This window comes from Vombatus ursinus, unplaced genomic scaffold, assembly GCF_900497805.2.
Source record: "Vombatus ursinus unplaced genomic scaffold, bare-nosed wombat genome assembly UNPS02014807.1, whole genome shotgun sequence".
Classification (NCBI taxonomy): Eukaryota; Metazoa; Chordata; class Mammalia; order Diprotodontia; family Vombatidae; genus Vombatus; species Vombatus ursinus.
In genome coordinates, this window is record NW_020954585.1 from 23879235 (window position 1) to 23898303 (window position 19069).

Sequence of the window (19069 nt, forward strand, 5' to 3'; positions counted from 1 at the left end):
TTTGTTTTTTTCTTTCTGATTGTTTTTCTCTTTTGTTCTGATTCTTCTTTCACAACATGACTAGTGTGGAAATGTTTAATATAATCATACATGTATAGACTATATCAGATTGCATGTCATATTGGGGAAGGGGGGGAATTTAGGACTCAAAATTTTATAAAAGCAAATGCTGAAAACTAAAAATAGATAAATAAATTTAATTTAAAAAAGCTTAAATTGCTATATGAATGCTAGCTATTATTATAATAAGAGCTTCCTCTTTCAACAACCATTTATTTTTTAATATTTCCCCCAATCGAATAAAAACAATTTATAACATTCATTTTTATAAATTTTGAGTTCCAAATTCTCTCCCTCCCTTCCCCCCCCACCCGCCCCAAGACAGTAAGCAGTCTAATGTAGATTATTATACACGTGCAATCATGCAAAACATATTTTCCATATTAGTCATCAACAAGCATTCATCAATAGGCATTGTGATACAGGTGACACAGTGGCTAGAGATAAAGTTCAAGTCCTGCCTGGGGCATATGCTGGCTGCTATGACTCTATCCAATGTGAGTTCATTCTCTAAGTCACAGAGAAGATGCCAACCTGAACTGGCCAAGAGAATTCACCAAGCCATTGAAATCACAGGACCTATGCCGGGAAACACCTGGACCAAGCTGTTCTTCCAAAAACCCTGGTCCTTTGATCAGAGGAGCATACCATCTCCCAGTATATGGCCCAAAGCCGTCAATGGCTTTCTATTACCTGCATAAATCAAGTCTGAACTCTTTCAACATTCAAAGTGCTTCATGATTCGGTCCCAAACTTCTCACTTACTATCCCTTGCTTGTAATCTGAACTCCAACTCAACTGCGCCATATCCCAAACACACCCCACACTTTCATACCTTTCTGATTTTTGGTCATGCTCTTCCCCCACCCAGAACATTCTCCTCTCCACCCATTCTAATTTAATCCTCATTCTTCGAGGTCCAGCTTAAATGTCCCCTCTCCTGAGGTGATTTGGATCCAGAGCAGAAAGGGATTTTAGAAATCATTTAGCCCAAACTCTAAAAGGGAATAAATTTTCAAAAGATCAAATAGTTCAAATTTTCTATGAATTCCTTCCTTGAGGCCCCCAATCAGAAGGGGTTTCTCAGGGCAGCTACGTGGTGAAGTGGATAGAGCACTGGCCCTGCAGTCAGGAGGACCTGAGTTCAAATCTGGCTTTAGACTGCTAACATTTTAGCTGTGTGACTCTGGGCAAGTTACTTAACCCTAATTGCCTGGACAAAAAAATAAAGATGGGATTTCTCCCTCTGAATGTACATTATACTTTGACATTCTACCGTAAATTAGAAGTTTTCTTATCCACCAACTAGACTCTTGTGGGCAGGGAAAATGTCATATATAGGGTGTGTCCCAAAAGTCTTCATGATGTTTTAAGCTATTAAAGCTTAAACTTTTGGGATACCCTGTACTTAGTTCTAACCCCGCCCCACACCTACCACACAGGACATTTGATTAATGGATATTAATTTATAACAAGGCATTAGTAGATAGTTGATGACTGAATTAACCACATGAACACACACATGCAATTCAGATCGCCTGAATCTATATTTATTTAGGCCATCAAACATCCGAGTCAGTTCTGTTCTGGCCTTCCAGAACCCCAGCTCCCATGGCGGCCTGGCCTAAACAGTCTATTCTGCAACCTGGCTAGCAATGAATGTTTCATAAAATGCCCCTCACCTCAGCCTCAGAGTCCTTAGAGCAGGGATGGAGTGAGGCTCCCCAGGAGGAAAGGGAAGAAGTAGAAAGGATGAGCCGAATTTCTGGAATGCTTAGGCTTCAAAAAGCTCACTTTTCAAGCACTGACCTTAAGTGAGAAGGAAAGAGCTCTAAACTGGCCAAGAGCCAACAGCTCGGAGCATTACCAGCAAGAGAAGCAGCATTTACAGTGGGTACGGGTTAGCCTTGGCAGGAAAGTAAGAAAAAGAGAGAAAAGCAAAATAGAGAAAAGAAGAGAGGTAGATGGGGGAAAGAGGAGAAGAGGATGGAAAGGGTGAAGGAAAGGAGGGAGCGAGAGAGTAAGACAGAAGGGAAAGAGGAAGGTGGGACAGAAAAAGTGATGGTCTTTCTCTGAGGGAAACACAGAGGAGGAAGAAACAATACAAAAGATTTGGCTCAATCTCTCCTTTGGACCAATGAGGAAATGGGAAGTAATTTGAAGAAGGTCACAAATGGAGTTTGTGACAGAGGTGGAGACAGGCCTCAAGTCTCCTTACTTTCTATTACAAATTAAGATAGAAGAGGAAGAGAGAGGGAGAGAAAGAGGGAGGGGAAGGAGGGGGAGAAAAGGAGAGAATGATATAGGGAGAGAGGGAGGAAGGAACAAGAGAGAGACAGAGAGGAAGAGAGAAAATAGAGACAGCAATAGATATGCAGAGAGAAACAGAGAAATAGAGACAGCATGAGACTCAGAGAGCTGTCATTTAGACAGAGAGGGAGGGAGACGTAGAGACACAGACAGACAGAAAAGGAGAGAGACCCAGAAGGGGAGAATTAGAGAGAGGAGAGAGGCAGAGAGACCAAGAGGAGGAAAGAGAGGCTTGAGAGGGGGAGAGATAGAGGCAGAGACAGAGAAAAGGAGAGAAGAGAAACATGAACAGGTTTACAGAGTATGTGGGAAGCCACTAGATAAACGTCAAAAGAGCCAAGACACTTTGTGGTTGCCTAAACCTAAACACACTTTGAAAAAGTCTAAAAGGGACCTTAGAAATTACTCAGGCCCAATCCACCTATTTTACAGATGCTTAAGTTAAGAGAGGCCCACAGAGATGGATTGGCTTGACCAAAATCACCAAGCTCAGGCCCAGCACTGGGACTAGAAGCTAAATCTTCCCATTCTCTTTCAAGGTTTTGTTTCCCTTCTCTTGCCTCCCTTAGGAGGTACTAAATGAGCTTCCTTCTCCCTCAGGGAAAGATAAAGGGGTGGGGTGCTGTATCAAGGGTTCTGCCAACTGGCAGAGCCCAGGAGAGAGGAAGAATCCAGGGAGAGCCCCAAGGGCTCTGGTAAAAACTACAGCTCCTGCCCTCACCGATCTCCACTTCTCATGCCCCTCCCCACCCAAGGCCTACTTGACCCATCACTTCAAGGATGCCCAGCCTCGGCCCTTCCTTTATATAAAGCAGACCTCCTTCAAAACCAAACCCTAATCTCATGGAAAGCCTTTTTTCTCTCCTTCAGCCATAAGTATGCTGCTGCATCACACAGGGATTCATTTTAAGTCAATTTAAGTCACTCTATTTACATCCCTGAGAAAGTCTTTTTTTTTTTTTAAACGTCATTTAAGTTTATTTCAGATGTAACAGCAATGTCACGTTAAAATTGATGGGTTTAATCCTTAACTGCACCAAGTAAACTCTGCCACTTAAGTATTTTTTCCTTCCCCAAAATTGAGGGAGCCTTTCTTTCTCACTGCCCCGAAGCACAGTTTCCTGGTATTTCTGTGTATGGACAACATATTCTTCATTGTTTAAACTGGTGACCAAGCTGCTGGGAAAATTTGAGAACAATATTCCCCACAAACAACCTCTATCTCGATCGTTATTTGCATAGATTTTCTTTGCATGCTCTCCCCCTGGAAACTTTGTTGATTAAGATCCTATATAAATTTTTAACTGTTAAAGCACTAATGGATATTTTCTCTTCTGGTCTTCTAATTAATGGGTGAGACCATCTTTAATAATGGACAGAGAGCTGGTCTCAGAGTCAGGAAGGCCTGAGTTGAAGTTCCACTTCTGGCACAGCTGGCTTTGTGACCCAGGACAAATCAACAAACTAACCCCTCAATGACCACGACAACTCTTAAATGGAAGAGCACAATGAAGATTTACAATTTCTTCATCAGGATTTCCCAATAAATCTATCTCTGTCTCTCTCCCTCCCCTCCAAGGCAGCTAGATAGCACAGTAGATAGAATGCTGGGCCTGGAGTCAGGAAGATTTGGGTTCAAATCCTGCCTCGTTTACTAGCTGTGTGGTGTTGACCAAGTCACTTGACTACTGTCTGTCTCAGTTTCCCCCTCTATAAAACGGGGAATCTTAACAGCACCTATCTCCCAGGGATGTTATAAGGATCAAAGGACATAATATTTACACACTGTCTGGCACACAGTAAGTGCTTGCCCTCTCCCGAGCTCTAATATCCTCCAATTCCATCCCTGTAATTATCCTTTTTGGATAGAAGGTAAGGATAGTCTTCCTCATTCTAGAAATGTTATCTTCTGTTCTCCCATACCTGGTATAGATTCATGCATGCATTTACTCTTAGAATCACAGAATAAGAGGTTAATTTTACAGAAGAGAAAACTGAGGCACAGAGAGATAAGGTGGCCTGTCCAAGACTACAGAGTTTACTTAGTGGCAGAGCAAGGATGAGAAATTAGATCCAGTGAGTTAAGTTCCTGCCGACTCCCTTTAATGATCTAATCATTTGAATGTTGTCAACCCAGAAACAAACTGGGTAACTCTGAATGCCCTTTGGCAGTGCAGCTTAGACCTTGCTTTTAAATGCTTGCTTAAAGAGCAGCAAGGTGATAAAGTAGATAGAGCACCAACCCTGGATTCAGGAGGACCTGAGTTGAAAGCTGATCTCAGACATATAACACTCACTAGCTGTGTGACCCTGGGCAAGTCACTTAACTGCACTGCCAAATAAAAAAAAAAAAAAAAAAAGCTTGCTTAGTATATAACACACTCTTTCCCTGGATTTCGATATTTCAATCTGGGTTCACTCCTGCCCCTAAAAGGCCCAGCTCAAAACTCATCTCTCAGGCCACCAGGGGCAGACAGAGGTTTTTGGGCTCTCAAGGTTCTATGCCTCTATGTGCCTCAATATTTAAGGGGTTCTGACCTTGCCCAGGATATCTCTCAGAAATAGTCCCCGAGTCTTTTAATGCATATGTGCTGCTTCCTCTGGGCCAGACACAGTTTCTACCCGGGAAAGGACATATCCTCTGATTCCTGAGTGTCTTTCCCTAGTTAGTACTTAATCTAAAGCTCTGCAGACATGAAGCACTCTGGTTAACCTTAAGGACCAGGGGTCTGCAACTAGGACGCAAGTCATTCAACCCCCGATGGGTGTTATGAAGACTGCCCAGGAGTAGGGAATAAACATCACAACCCTGTTTCTGATACGGTAGAGTAGTAAAACTCAATGTCTTCAAATCCCAGCTCACCCATTTCCTCGCTGTGTGATCTTAGGCACAATGCTTAACCTCTCTGATCCTTATCTGCCTCATCTATGAAATGGGGAAAGCTGTATTTTTCCTAACAATTTCCAACTGCTTCAAGAAGAATCAAATGTTGTAAAAGCACCTTTAGTTCCCAAAACCTGCACAGAGTAAGTTATTATTTTTATTATTCAAAGGATTTGGGGGTGGTGGAGGGGAAGAGAAAGATAGCCTCTGAGACTGAGAAAACCCAAAAGCAGATGAGCCATTTGCTCCCTGCTGTCCAATGGTGGGCCTTCCTCAACATCTTCTCTTTCCTCAACTAATTTATACATTCTGTCTTTCCAATTGAAGCTTTCAGCCCAGGCCAAGGACAGTTTCTTTTGGGAACAGAGCCCAGTAGCACCAACAGGAAACAGTAAGGGGAATGTTAAGTCAGGTAGAGAAGGGGCAACCCTGTTACAGCTTTCATGATGGCAAATGGGCTGCCATGTCTGAAGGCCCAACTGGTGACCAGCTTACCAGGTATGGACATCTCTACACTTAGCTATGCTGGTCTTCTCGCTGCAGCCTGCTCTTGAAGCCTTTTCAGTTTGAGTTAAATTCAAAACAAATAACACTTTGCTAGCTATATTTTATCTTATCCTTTCCAATGCATTTTTGCATTCATTATTCTCATCTGATTGTCACAACAGCTCTGTGAGAGAAGTGGGCCTGAGATTGGTATTGCCATTTTACAAATGAGGAAACTGAGACACTGATGAGTGACTTGCTCCAGATCACAGAATCAATGAGTAGCAGGATTAGAATCCAGGTCTTCTGGCTCTCTGCTCAAGGAGAAATAATTTAAGTTAACACTAGGGAGCATCTTAGAGTTCTTCTGAAGGGCATTTACAGCTCAGGGACTGGGAGAGACCTAAATCCCCGTTATTCCTTCCCCACACCGTTATTTGCTATCTTTCTCTCCCCTAGCTGCTTCATAAATCCAAGACCCAACTGCCTGCTTGCCCCTCTACTTTTCCTTTCTCCCTATGGGGTGGATGACTAGGATGAAAGAAAGGACATCTCTCCCAGCTGGCTGACAGCACTTCTTTATTTGTGCAATAGGGAGCCCGTGACACAACTATTACCTACTCTGAGTCTGAAGCCTAGGCTTCTGCCAGCCGGGCCAAGGTTCTACCCTAATTCTCCACGGAGAATCCTCTTACTAGGCGAAAAGTACTTGCGAGTCCCCAGAACACAGACCCAGTTCCTCCCTGCAACCTATCCTGACTCCCCATAGCTCACCCCATACTACCACCCCAGGTCAATCTGAAACACCAGTGCCTTGTACACAGACATTTAATGAATGCTGTTGAATGGAATGTTTATTTATTTGAGGCTAGGAAGGATTTTTTTTTATCCTAGTCCAGCCCAGCTGGGGTCAGGGAAAGGGTTGGTTAAAAAGTCCTGAAGTCTGGGAATGCTTCTTGGCACCCTTGCTTGACCAGTTCTGGAAGGCAATGGCCTCTCTAGGCCCGGCCTGGTGTTAAGAGTTAAACTCTAAGGAGCAACCCCTAAGATTTCACCAAAACGATGCCCCACCCCCATGAGGGCTGAAAGGTTCTGTTTTCTTCCCCTCTCCTCATGGACCTCATCTTCAAAACTAGTGGAAATATTACCTGCAATCTCCCCAATTCCCAAAATACATGAGGCAGACGTGCCCTTGGGAAAACCAAGCCCTGCTGCCCCATCTCCCCAACAGCGAATCTCAAGACTGAATAAAGCAGCATTCCTTAGGCCAGCCCTTGCACCCAGTGGGTGCTTACTCCAAAGGGATCCAAAAGCAGTGCTCCCGTGTGACCCCCAGGAAAAGATCCACCTGCATGGAGCTGAAGGACCAGAGTGATAAGGGGAAGGGGACAGGGTGCAGAGGGAAAATGGGGACGCCACCTGCAAAGCAAACCCCATCCTGGAATCTCATCTCTCCGGGACTCCCGCGGACCCTGCCATGAGACCCCCATCACCAACCACCACCCTTTCCAGAGTGATTAAACCGACCACTATCCCCAAATAACCGCTCCCTAGGGAGAGGAGGAGGGAGGAAGGGGCAGCTACTCCTCATCCCCAGCTTTATTTTACTGGGATGGGGGGAATGATGGGTGGGTGAAGGAGGTGCATGCTCCGTCACCCCCCTCCTTTCCCGCCCAAGCTTGCAAAGACGAAGTCCTGTGAAAATGGGGATTCCACGGGGCATGGGGTCCCCTGCTCCCGGGATGCAGAGCCCGGTCCCTTGCAAGCAAAGGGGAGCGGGCGGAGGGAGGGAGGAGAGGTAGGGAGAGAAGAGATACCTTCAAAAGTGCAGTCCATCACGGCGCCCCCCACCCCGCGCGCACACTGCGCGCCTCCCGCCTGCCCGCGTGCCCCCGCTCCCTCGCGGGATCCCCGGCACCCCGCTGCGCGCCCGCGGTGTCCCCGGCTCCGGCCGAGCGCGCGCACGCACACATACACACACCCCCTAAAACATAGGGCACAAACTACAGCTGTCATCTGGGTCGGGTTTTTTTAAGGCACTTTTTTTCCCCCTTCTCTCCTCCTCCTTCCAGTCCCCTCCCGCGGCCCCGCCCCGGCCCGTGGCCCCGCCCCTCGTCTCCCCCTCCCTTCCCCCCTCCCCTCCGGCTTTCTCTCTCCCTCCGGGAGGAAGTGAACCCTGGAATTGTGAATCACGACTGGAACATGAGGTGATTCTCCTCGGCCAATCAGCGGCCGCCCCGCCCGCCTGGCTACGGCCCCGCCCCCGCCCCGCCCCGCCCCGCGGCCACGGCGCCCCCCCCCTCCCCCCCTCCGCTGCTTCCTCGGCAGAGGTGAATGGGCCGGGGTTACTCGCGGGCGTTCTGGCTTCGCCCTCCGCCCAGGCGGCAGGGGGCGGGCCGGGTTACTCTCGGTCACTGGCGGCCGGCGCCCCGCGCTCCCACGTGCTGAAGGCCTGCTTGGCTGCTTACTGTATGCGCGGCGCGGTGCAGAGCCCTGGAGGAATGATAACAGCCACACGCTATCTGTATGGACGTAAAGACAACGCTTTTAAGTCTGCAAAGCGCTCTACGTACGTTATCGGGGGCAGGGAACATCCCCATTTTGCAGATGAGGAAACTGAGGCTCGACGAGCTTAAGAGAATCGCCTGGGGTCTAGCATTGCATGTAGGGGGGGTCGGTTTTTAAACCCCTCATCTTCCAGCCTTCAAGTCCAGCCCTCTGTCCACTACACAACGGTCTGGAGGTGGAAGGGACCTGACTGGTCACCCAGTTCAACAACCCCTTTCATTTTAAAGATCAGGAAAACTGAGGTCTGGGAGGTAGAGCCCCTCAGCTTATCACGGGTCCCAGGGAGTGCTAGGGTGATTAAGAAATAAAGACTCATTTACTGGGAGGGAGGGAATAAACTTTTCTATGAGGCCTACTAGCCCAAAGGAAGTTTATAGCTCATTTTACAGATGAAGAAACTGAGGCCAAGGGAGCTGAAGTCACACAGGTGTGAACTGAAGAGTTCAGCTCCCAGGCATCTTCTCTGGCTGCATCCCACGCCTGGACTGGTCCCCCTCCTCTGCTCTGAATATTGACCTCCCTGGCTTCCTTGGTGTCCTGACTAAAAGCCCACCTTCTACCAAAAACCTCCTCCAACCCCTCTTGCTTCTACTGCCTTCCCTCTGTTAATTATCTCCTGTTGATATTTATTTGATTTTTAAAATATTTAGTAATTATATTTATCTAGTATGTAGCTTGCTTAGTATTATTTGCCTTAGTGTTATTTGCCTGTTGTTTCCTTCATTGGATTGTAAGCTCCTTGAGGGCAGAGACCGTTTGCCTCTTTTGTATCCCCATCACTTAGCAGAGTGCCTGGCAAATGTAGGAACTTAATAAATATTGATTGATTACATCCAGGTACTCAGAAGGGGGTACTTACTCATTCGAATTTCCCATACCAGCTAAGGAAATAATAAAGCGGGAATTTATACTTAGCTTTAACAAGCTTTACATGCTGTTATCTAAATCACAGTGTCTTGTCCAGAATGAGCACATAATAAAATATTGTTGAAATGAATTGGAGGGGCACCAAAGAGTAGTGGAAGGAATGCTGATCTGAGTTCAAATCCCACCTCCACCACTAGTATCTGCTAGGAAGCCCCTTAGCCTCTAACAAGTCTGTCAGAGCTTTCCTTACAGGTAAAACCAGGAAAACACCACTCAAGGTGCCTAACCTTTTAGAATTGCTTCTAGGTATTCAAATGAGATACTGTATGTAAAGTTACTTTGGCACTTATTACCCTCACTACCAAGTAGGTTAAAAAAAAAGTTCTGTGGTAGTCTCTCCCCTTTTCCTACTATGTAAACTAAGGCACGGAGAGAAGGTAAAGAGACTGGAGACAAGGTTGGTGTCCTTAAAAAACCTATCTTAAGGATTCAAACTCTGATCTGATGGTATTGCCCATGAATTGCATCATCCAGGAGAACTAAAATGGGAAAGGAAATGAGCCAGTCATGAAGCAATCGTAAGGGAAAACAGATGGACAGACTGAGGGCTACATTGATACCCACTTAATGTCAAAAGACCTTATGGCCTCAAGCCGAGACATCCACATGCTTTCAAGAATTGCACAGGATTAAAAGGATGTCTCCCCAAAACCTTCATCAGTTAGCTCCTTATCCTCTAGGATAAAATAAAAATTTTTCAGTTTAGCATTTAAATTCCTCCAGCAGACCTTTCCCGGTTTTAGTTTAACATTATTCCCCATCATAGCCTATGTTCCAGCCAAAGTGGAATATTATCTGTTCCCTAGAAGGAAGCACAGACAAGTTTTTAAAGTAACAAGTAGAAGTTATTTTTGTTTGTTTTTTTTGGTGAAGCAATTGGCAGAATTTATTATATACTCTTAAAAAGCAAGTGGAGTGAAATGGAAATTTCAGTTTCATATAGAATCCTCTTTTTTGTGTTATGCTAAGTTGTGTGGAAATGTTCTTTTCTTGGTTTTTAAATTCAGAATTTAAAAAATAAATGCTTAGGGTTCCCTAAGCTTTCCCATCTCCTGCCTCTGGATAAGCACTCATCCATCCCTGGGGATATATTTCTTCTCATCTCTGCTTTTCATGAAGTTAGGAAACAAGTATTTATTAAGTATTTACTATGTGCTAGATCCTCACAAATAGATGCTTTTGTGATCCCCATTTTACAGCTGAGAAAACCGAGGCAGGCAGTCCACAAGTAGCAAGTATGGAAGACCGAGTTTGAACTCAGATCTTCCTGACTCTAGGCCCAATGCTCTAACTACTGCCTATTTACCTGCATTCAGAATCCTTCCAGCCCTTTAAAGATTGGTCCTCTTCCAGAAGGAAGGACAAACAGTCCTTCAAGGTTCAGCTCAAGGTACTTCTTCCTCCAAGCACTCCTTGATTCCTCCCTGCCCCCTCCAGTTGCTGATTCTTTTCCAGAAGTTACCTTTTAATCTATGTACATGCTATCTATGATATCACATATATGTATCTACTACATCTCCCCACCAGCACCCCAGCATGTTAGCTCCTTAAGGGCAGGGTCTGTATGTTTGTATAAGCCCTACCATATATGTTTGTTGAGCTGAACTGAATTGAATTGTACAATTGGAAGGGGTTTCCACATCTATGATAATTAAAGTATGAAATAAAGGTTAGGGGCTCCCAGTGAATTTGTGTCTCCTGAGATTGTCTACATTTTAGAAGAGGGCCAGCCAGGAGAGAGCAAATGTTTAAACTGAAGGAATAAGCCTCTAATAATGTTAGAATTTCAGGTATCAGAAAGCAGGTTGAGGGCACGGACAGTCAGAAATATTTTTGGAACTGGCATTCCTCAGTACCAGTTCCCTACCCCACCCACCCACTCACTCTCACCTCATTCTTTCACACCTCATTCTGTAAGAAAATAGTCTTAGTGTCTACCAGGGGCAAGAATACAGGTTTGGAAGTCAGGAATCTTTGCTCTTTTAGTTGTGTGAGACCTTGGGCAAGTCGCTGTCCTCAATGCATTTCAATCCAAGCAGCATTTATTAAGGCCTTCTATGTGATGGGTGCTGGAGAATCAAAAACAAACAGTCTATCCGATGTGCCACCTAGCTGTCCAAATTAAAGTTCTGGCACATCAAGGACTGTTGAATTTGGGAAGATTAACGTCTAAATCCTGCCTTTAGGCACTTAACAGTTATGTGCCCCAGGATAAGTCACTCCCTCTTCAACTCTACCCCCCCCCATTTCCCCAACAGTAAAACGGGGATAATTAAAGCACCTATCACACTGGTTTGTGGTGAGGAAAAACTGAGACAACATAAGTAAAACTCTTTGTAAACTTTTAAATCACTCTATCAATGCTAGCTATTTACATTCTACTGAGGGGAAAGCTTCTTGCAGCTGATAAGTAAAAAATACCAAGTTTGGGGTTGGGGGTGGGGTGGGATCTAGAGGAATTAGAAGAGGCCTTTTGTAAGAGATGGCTGGTTCCTTATCTGACTGAACCTGGGAGAGGCGGAAGTGAGAAGGGGGAATATTCCTGGCATGCGAAGAGAAGGGGAGCCTTTTCAAAGGCTTGAAGGCACTAATTCTGGAAGTTAGGAGCGAGCATGTCGAGTGGTAGAGAAGTCTGGCTGGAATGTAGAACGTTCTTGAGACAGGGAGTGATGTGTAATCAACCTGGGCAGAAAGGCTGGAGCCAGCTTGGGAAGGGCTTCAAATCCCAAACGAAGAGGTTGCTGATTTACTTGAACATCCAAAGGAAGGCACTGCAGCTGCTCAAGCAGGGGAGTGATAAGAGTTTGGGAGATTCAGTTTCCTTTTTTGTAAAATGAAGGGATTGATATAGATGAGGGGATCCTGGTGGAAGCCTAGAGACAGATGGTGGTGAAGTGGATAGAGAGAGCCCTGGACCTGGAGTCAGAAAGATCTGGGTTCAAATCTAGCTTCAGATACTTAATAGCTGTGTAAAGCTGGGCAAGTCACTTAACCTCTGACTACCTTGGTTTCCTCAACTTTATTTGTTTGTTTTGTTTTTTGTTTTTTTTTTTTGGTGAGGCAATTGGTGTTAAGTGACTTGCCCAGAGTCACACAGCTAGGAAATATCATGTGTCTGAGGTCAAATTTGAACTCAGGTCTTCCTGACTTCAGGGCCGGTGCTCTATCCACTGTGTCACCTATCTGCCCCTAAAGACATTATTCTAAGAAAGGGTCCATTGACTTCCCCACCTCACCACCCCCACAAAATTTAAAAAACCCCGGTCTAGATTATCTCTTGTGGTTTATTCCAATGCCCACATTCTGTTATTTTGTGATTGTCGCCCTGATAATGAGGAAAGGAATTTAGTTCCCTGATCAGTCTGAAGATGATATCTTGGGCTAGGAATATGGGACAATCTCAACGGAGGTCCAGGAAAGGGTAAGAGCTTCATTTCCAGCAAGGTACAGTAGGAAAAGTTCTGGATTTGAGTCAGGGGACCCAGACCCTGGGTGAGTCACACAGGTGACTGGTCTGTAAAATGTCAGGTCCCTGACAGCTCTAAATCTATAATCCTATTATTCCTTTAATTAACACCTTTCCAGCCACTCCGCTTTAATCCAGTACTGGTCCTGAAAAACCACACAGACAAGCCACCCTTCTGAACATAGGGAAAACTGCCCAGAAGTCCAAGGGGGGGAAAACATTTCTCCTGGAATCTGTTCTGCCATCTCCTGTCATCTTCCATTTGGAAAATGGGGAAGGGTCCCTTCCTGTGGACTGCCCTTGTGTTACCCCTGGTTTCTCCTGCACCAAAGGATGAAGTTTGTCTTTACCTTTCCCACATCACTTCTATCCCCTCGGGCACCAGTGCTCTCAGGAGCCCCTCTCCCAATCCAAACCCTCCCTCAGTAAAGAATCCAGATCAGCTCACTCATGGCCAATAATAATTAAGAGGCAGTGCGGAATACTGGAGTTGGAGACCTACCCCTGACAGACACATGCTAGATGTATGACCCTAAGGAAGTCATTTAACTTCTTAATGCCTCCAGGTCCTTCTTTAAAACCAAACTGAAGGAGCATATAGGTAGCAAAGTGGATAGAGCACTGGCCCTGGAGTCAGGAGGACCTGAGTTCAAATCCAGCCACAGACTAGCCACTTGACACTTACTAGCTGTGTGACCCGGGGTAAGTCACTTAACCCCGGGTAAGTCACTTAACCCCAATTGCCAAAATTAAAAATTAAAAAAAAAATTAAAAAAAACTAAACTGGAGAAAATCACTGATCAGCATTGGGGTTCCACAGTAGGGAATAAAATAATAAGTCTGGACCCCCCAAAATTAACAATATATCATCTTTTTTTATAATCAGAAAGCTTCCTTCTTAATTATCTCATCTGAACTTCACAACTTTGTTGACATAGGGCATACAAACATCATCATCATCATCATCATCATCATGCCCTTTCCAAGGATAAAGAAACTAACAGAAGTAGATAAAAGTGACTTGGCCACAGACACATGACTTTAAAGTCTCTTTAAAGACCCCAAATCCTATAGTCTTTTCACCTCACCTAAAACAGAAGCAGTCTTGAGATAAAGGTAGAGATTTCTAATAGTGAAATATCTAGCATCAGCAAAAGGAAAAGGGCTCTGGGAGAATCAGGGAAGAGTTCTGAAATCACACAGCCACCCATTCACGAAGTATAACAGGGGATCTTCAACCAAAAAATTTTACTCGGATTTTCCAGATCATGGAAGTGCTACAACCTTAACCCCCTCAATGTGGAAGGGATAACTGTAATTTTTCTTCCAGTTTATTCTGTTTTAAAGGATTATCTGCTGGTTGTTTTGTTTTTTTTTTAAACAATGCAGTTTTATAGTGGAACCATAACCTAAAAACTGTGAAGATGAATTTTCCTGCCCCAAATCCTCGTTTTTTGTTTTGTTTTTCTAATTTTCATTTTCTTTGGTTGAAAGTTCACTTCCCTTTTTCCTGAATGGTTTCAATTCTATATTTGGTCCTTACTGCCAGTTCATTCAAAGTATTGCAGCCACTGAATACCATGTTTCTAAATATCTTTCTTATAAAACCTTCCTTTCTGATGCATCAAAAGACTGGTGTCCATCCAAAAACTGTTACATTTCTTAGTTTATAAGGATCAAAGAGGAGGCATCAGAAAGCATTTCCTGAAGGGTTTAAAATTCATCATACTGAATATCACTTATGCATTGCCCAGAATCATGAAAAATTTAAGCCTTCTACTGATTTGGTTTCTGGATGTGGCAATGTGGCTCTCATCTTGTTTATATAATTGTTTAATTCGGTTCAACACACAATTACTAATCTAGGCAGCTAGGTGGCACAATGGATAGAGTGCCAGGCCTGTAATCAGAAAGATCTGAAGGCAAAGTCACCAGCTCTGGCACTAGAGATACAAAGACAAAAATGAAACAGTCCTGCCTAAAGGCTCCTAACATTATAACCAATGAGTGGCTAGAATGTATATACAAGTAAGTAAATATATAAATAGTTATACAAAGTAATTTCAAGAGGGTGAGAGAATAACTGACCAAATCAATCAAGGAAGTGCTCCTGTAGGAGGTGGCATCTGAGCCAGGCTTTGATGGACTCTGGCAAGAGAGTGGGGAATATATTCCATACATGGGGGACCAGTTGCAAAAAGGAATTGATTTTATTTTTCTATTTCTAAAATGTCCAATTATCTTTCCAAGTCTTACTTCCATAAGACTGTTAAATATCAGGCCTAGAAGGGAATCTTAGACGTTACAGTTACATAGGCACCCTAGGGAAGGGGCTTGGAAGCCCTTTTTGGCTAGGCCAAATTCACCTTGTCCCTAAGGTCCTTGATATTGATACAAGACATCTTCTATCCACCCCCCACCTCCCACTCTTCTGAGTCTTGGGCTTTTTTATTGGCAAAATCCTTTTCTAGAGGATGCCCTTTCCCCCTCCTTTATTAAAACAAAAGCTTTAAAAATATCTCTCTTAAAGTAAAACTCCATGTTTTCCATTTGAGAAACACTGCCCTCTTCCCTCGTTCTGTAAGACAGTGAAAAAGATCTCAAGACACCATATGGTCCAGGTGGCAGAAAACAGACACTGCATCCTTTGAGTAAGTCTCCAGGCCTCAGTGTTGTCATCTGTCAAAAGGGCACAGTCATCTCCAGCCTGCTTTCTGTACAGGGATGTTGTGACTGTCTAATAAAATAGGAAGGAATGCGCGGTCCTACTGCCACCCCCAACAACATGCTCACCCATCTGTTAAAGGACTAACACTTATGTGGCCCATCATAGGTATGAAACATTTTAAATACATTTTCTCTTTGTATCTTCACAATATACCTGGGTAGTCAAGTATTACTGTCACCAAAGAAACTGAGTTAAGTGACTTCAGCTCCAAATCTAGAGCTCTCTGCCCCATAACCACATAGATGGAAGATGCAAAAACACTTGGAAAAGAACAAGGTGTGATACAAATGTGAGGAAATCGTTAAAGTCATAGCTTATATTTACTTTGCCACTGACAAAGTGTTCACAACAAGCTTCTGGGTGAAGCACGGTAGGTTTGACAATGTTATTATTATTAATCCCATTTTCAGTTGAGGACACTGAGATTCAGAGAAGTTAATTCACTAAACCAAAGTCACACAGCTAATAAGGAGCAGAACCAGGATTTGAACCCGTCATCAACTCCAACTCTAATACTTTTCCAATCTGTTCCCTGGCTCAACATATCCAACCTTCTTCCAAATTTGGTTTACCTGTTTCTCCTACCCCAAATATAACTAACCTTTTGAAAAGTGGGAATGGGAGTGGAGGAAGGAGAAATGTTATATTCTCCTTCCTTTAATTTCTTATATTTCATGTTGACCCCTTCAATATTTACTTATAGTTATGCATTACCTCTGGATTTTGAGACATATGAATTGTTACTGTATATCTGACAACATTCCATACATCTGCCCTTCTGTCAACAAGCCTTGTAACATTATCCAAGGAGCCAGAACTGGGCTTCCAGGTGTATTTTTTTAAATCCAATTCATGAGCAAGTCAAGACATCGCCCTCAAGACAAGACAAGACATTGCTCTTCCTGCTTATATGTTTTTATTACACTAAACAGATAATGAGAAGCAAGGCACATCAGTAGGGGTCTATGGAACGGGTCCATTATTCCGGTCGTTATTTAGGGACATTTCATTGTTCACTTGTTAGCCATTCTGAGTCATTCTTTCAGGAATGAGGATATGTTTGCATTGATCCATCTAAACTCTCACCCATCGTGGTCAATAGTATCTGTGACATAATGGAGTTGAAGAACAGAGAATATTGTGGGAACTTGGGGAGTTTGAACCCAGTGCCTCAGCCTAAGCATCAAACTCTAACCACTGGCACTCACTTACCTCCTTTCCCAATATGGCTCTCATCTTGTTTACAGATTACTCACTTATCACTAGAACTCTGCCCATGTTGGTACAGTGGAGTTGTCATGTTGGCAACACAGGGCATGCTTAGTTGGCCACATGTAACAAAATTATAGAGACCATTTTATGGCATGTGGTGATGTTGCCAGCATTAGAGTTTGCTTCCTACCACTTGTGAGTGGCCAACAGCCAACCTAGAGAGAGCTCCTCAATGTCCTGCCATGACACTCAACAGTTTCCATCCACCAAGATGACACAAGGAAGGGGGTCAAAACTTTGGTGGGGTAAGCCATGGCACCAAACATTCTTCCAGCTATGGGTGAAAAGTGGCACAAGTGGTTCTATCATTTACTATCTTTGTGGCCTTGGACAAGTCATTGAACCTGAGTCTCAGTTTCTCTACCTGTAAAATGAAACCCCTAGGGGCTTTTCAACATAATGGAAACATTACCAGAGTGGAAAACAAGAGCCTTGGGTTCTAAGCCTAGTTCAGCCACTATATGACCTCTCCGCTCTGAGCCTCAGTTTCCTTCTGTATACAGTAAAGAGAAGAGGGCAGTCTAAATGATCACTAAGTTCCCTAGCAGTTAAGTGGCACAATGGATTGAGTGCAGGGCCTGGAGTCCAGAAGATCTGAGTTCAAATCCAGCCTCAGATACTTCCTGGACAAGTCACTTAACCTCTGCCTACCTCAGTTTCCCCAACTATAAAAGGAGGCTCTGAAAGCACCTACCCCCCAGGGTTGTTATGAGGATCAAATGAGATATTTTAAAGCATTTAAAGCAGTTCCTGGCACAATGTAGGCACTGAAGAAACATCTGTTCCCTTCCTGTTACAACTCACAAATCCTATGATTCTAAGCTCACAAACTTGGACAACAACCAATAAGCTTCCATTGCCTAACAAAGTCATGCCTTATCCTTAAAAAATCAATCACCCCTCCTTCTTTTGCTACGATTGAATGTCTTTAGCCTTTCTTTTTTGCTACCCAGTCATCTGTAAAGTCTGAGGCTTTCTGTCCCTTCTAGCTAGGTCCTACTGGCAGACCTGGTCATTGAATTCTGGCTAACATACTGCTGTCTGTTTGCAGCAGTGCAAAGGGGCTCAAATGTGCGGTCATTCCCTTTTCTTTAATCGAGACAGCCAAATATGTCACTGACTGTGGCCTGTAGGAATTTGTTCTCTCTTCGTTATCCATCTTTGGGGGAAAGCCAAGCTACGTCCCACAGGTGACAGTGGAAAGAACCCAAGGGAAGCAGGGAAGTGACAGACAATAGGTATGGACCCCAGGTGGACATTTTCAGATGGGGTCAATGTGCTGGGGGTTTTTTGCTTGATTATAATCATTCATTATTAGGAAGGTTTTTATTGGGTCATGGAATATTAATTAGGAAATGATAGTGATGTTAAAAAAAAAGAACAGCAGCAAAACTTTTTTTTTAAAAGAAAAAACAGGGATAGATTCAAGTCCTGGTTTTGATACTTCCTAATGTGACTGTGACTAAGTCTCTTAATCTCTCTGAGCCTGTTTCTGCACTTGTAAAATGGAGATAGTTCAGGGTTGTAGTGAAGAAAGGAAAAATCATTTTTAAAGCATTTTATAAAAGTGAGTTATTACTATACCTTAAGCCACCCCCCTTATTCTGGAGTAGGAGGTCCCAGAATTGCAAGCCTTGTGCCAGTAAAGACAGAAATGTTCTCTGAAGACCCCACTCTGTGAAGGGAGACCGTAAACTTGACCATCCCTATCCCAGGCCTGACGTTCTGAGCTTTGCCATATTGTTCACTTTTCCTGTCCTCTTTATTTGACCTCCTACATGGTCTCTTTTTCTTCCATCAGCTGTAGTTCATGAGCCAGTATGGTGTAGCTTACAGGCAGCCAGGACCAATGGCCAAAATGTCAACCATGTATCCAGCAAGCCAGATCCTGGCTTTTCAAACAACTTACTGTATCATTCTGGGCAAAATACTTCTTCTTTCTGGGCCTTAGCGTCCTCTGTAAAATGAAAGGATGGGACTAGATAGTTCTCTGAAGTCCCACCCCTTTCTGGATCATTACATAGTTCTAAGTATGTGCTAAGAAGTAGCTTTCTCCAGAGTGGGATGCTAAAGATTGGATCTGATTTGCTTCCTTGTGTCTTTTTGCTAGATCATTACTCCAACTTCCTCCTTCCCTCAGACTCAGACTTGGCCGTGGCTGGCCAAGATAGCCTCCCAGTTTCTGTATGAACTAAGCTATTTCAGGAGCAAGGATTACTATGTGGGTAGGAAGAGAAAAACAGAAAAGGGAATGGAAGACTTCCAGTTAAAATGGTTATATGAAAACTTCTAGGCAAACACAGCCCCCCTGAGGAGCACCTATTAGCAATGAAGAAGAAGGCCATGCAAAAAAAAAAAAAACCAAAGG

The 19069-nt window shown here is 44.0% G+C and overlaps 1 protein-coding gene across 5 annotated transcripts in view; it reads right to left on the reverse strand.

The window, feature by feature from the left end:
* The window catches only part of SREBF1 (sterol regulatory element binding transcription factor 1), a 58691-nt gene that overhangs the window by 26292 nt on the left and 13330 nt on the right, over positions 1–19069 (reverse strand). For 2 of the 5 annotated variants that reach the window (XM_027874458.1, XM_027874457.1), the window contains exon 1: positions 7558–7611. The exons of the other annotated variants lie outside the window; for them this stretch is intronic. In XM_027874458.1, the coding sequence (XP_027730259.1) occupies positions 7558–7576 (19 nt within the window). In that variant the 5' untranslated portion in view covers positions 7577–7611. Of the gene's footprint in view, positions 1–7557; positions 7612–19069 lie in introns of those variants that run through there. 5 annotated transcript variants of the gene reach the window in all.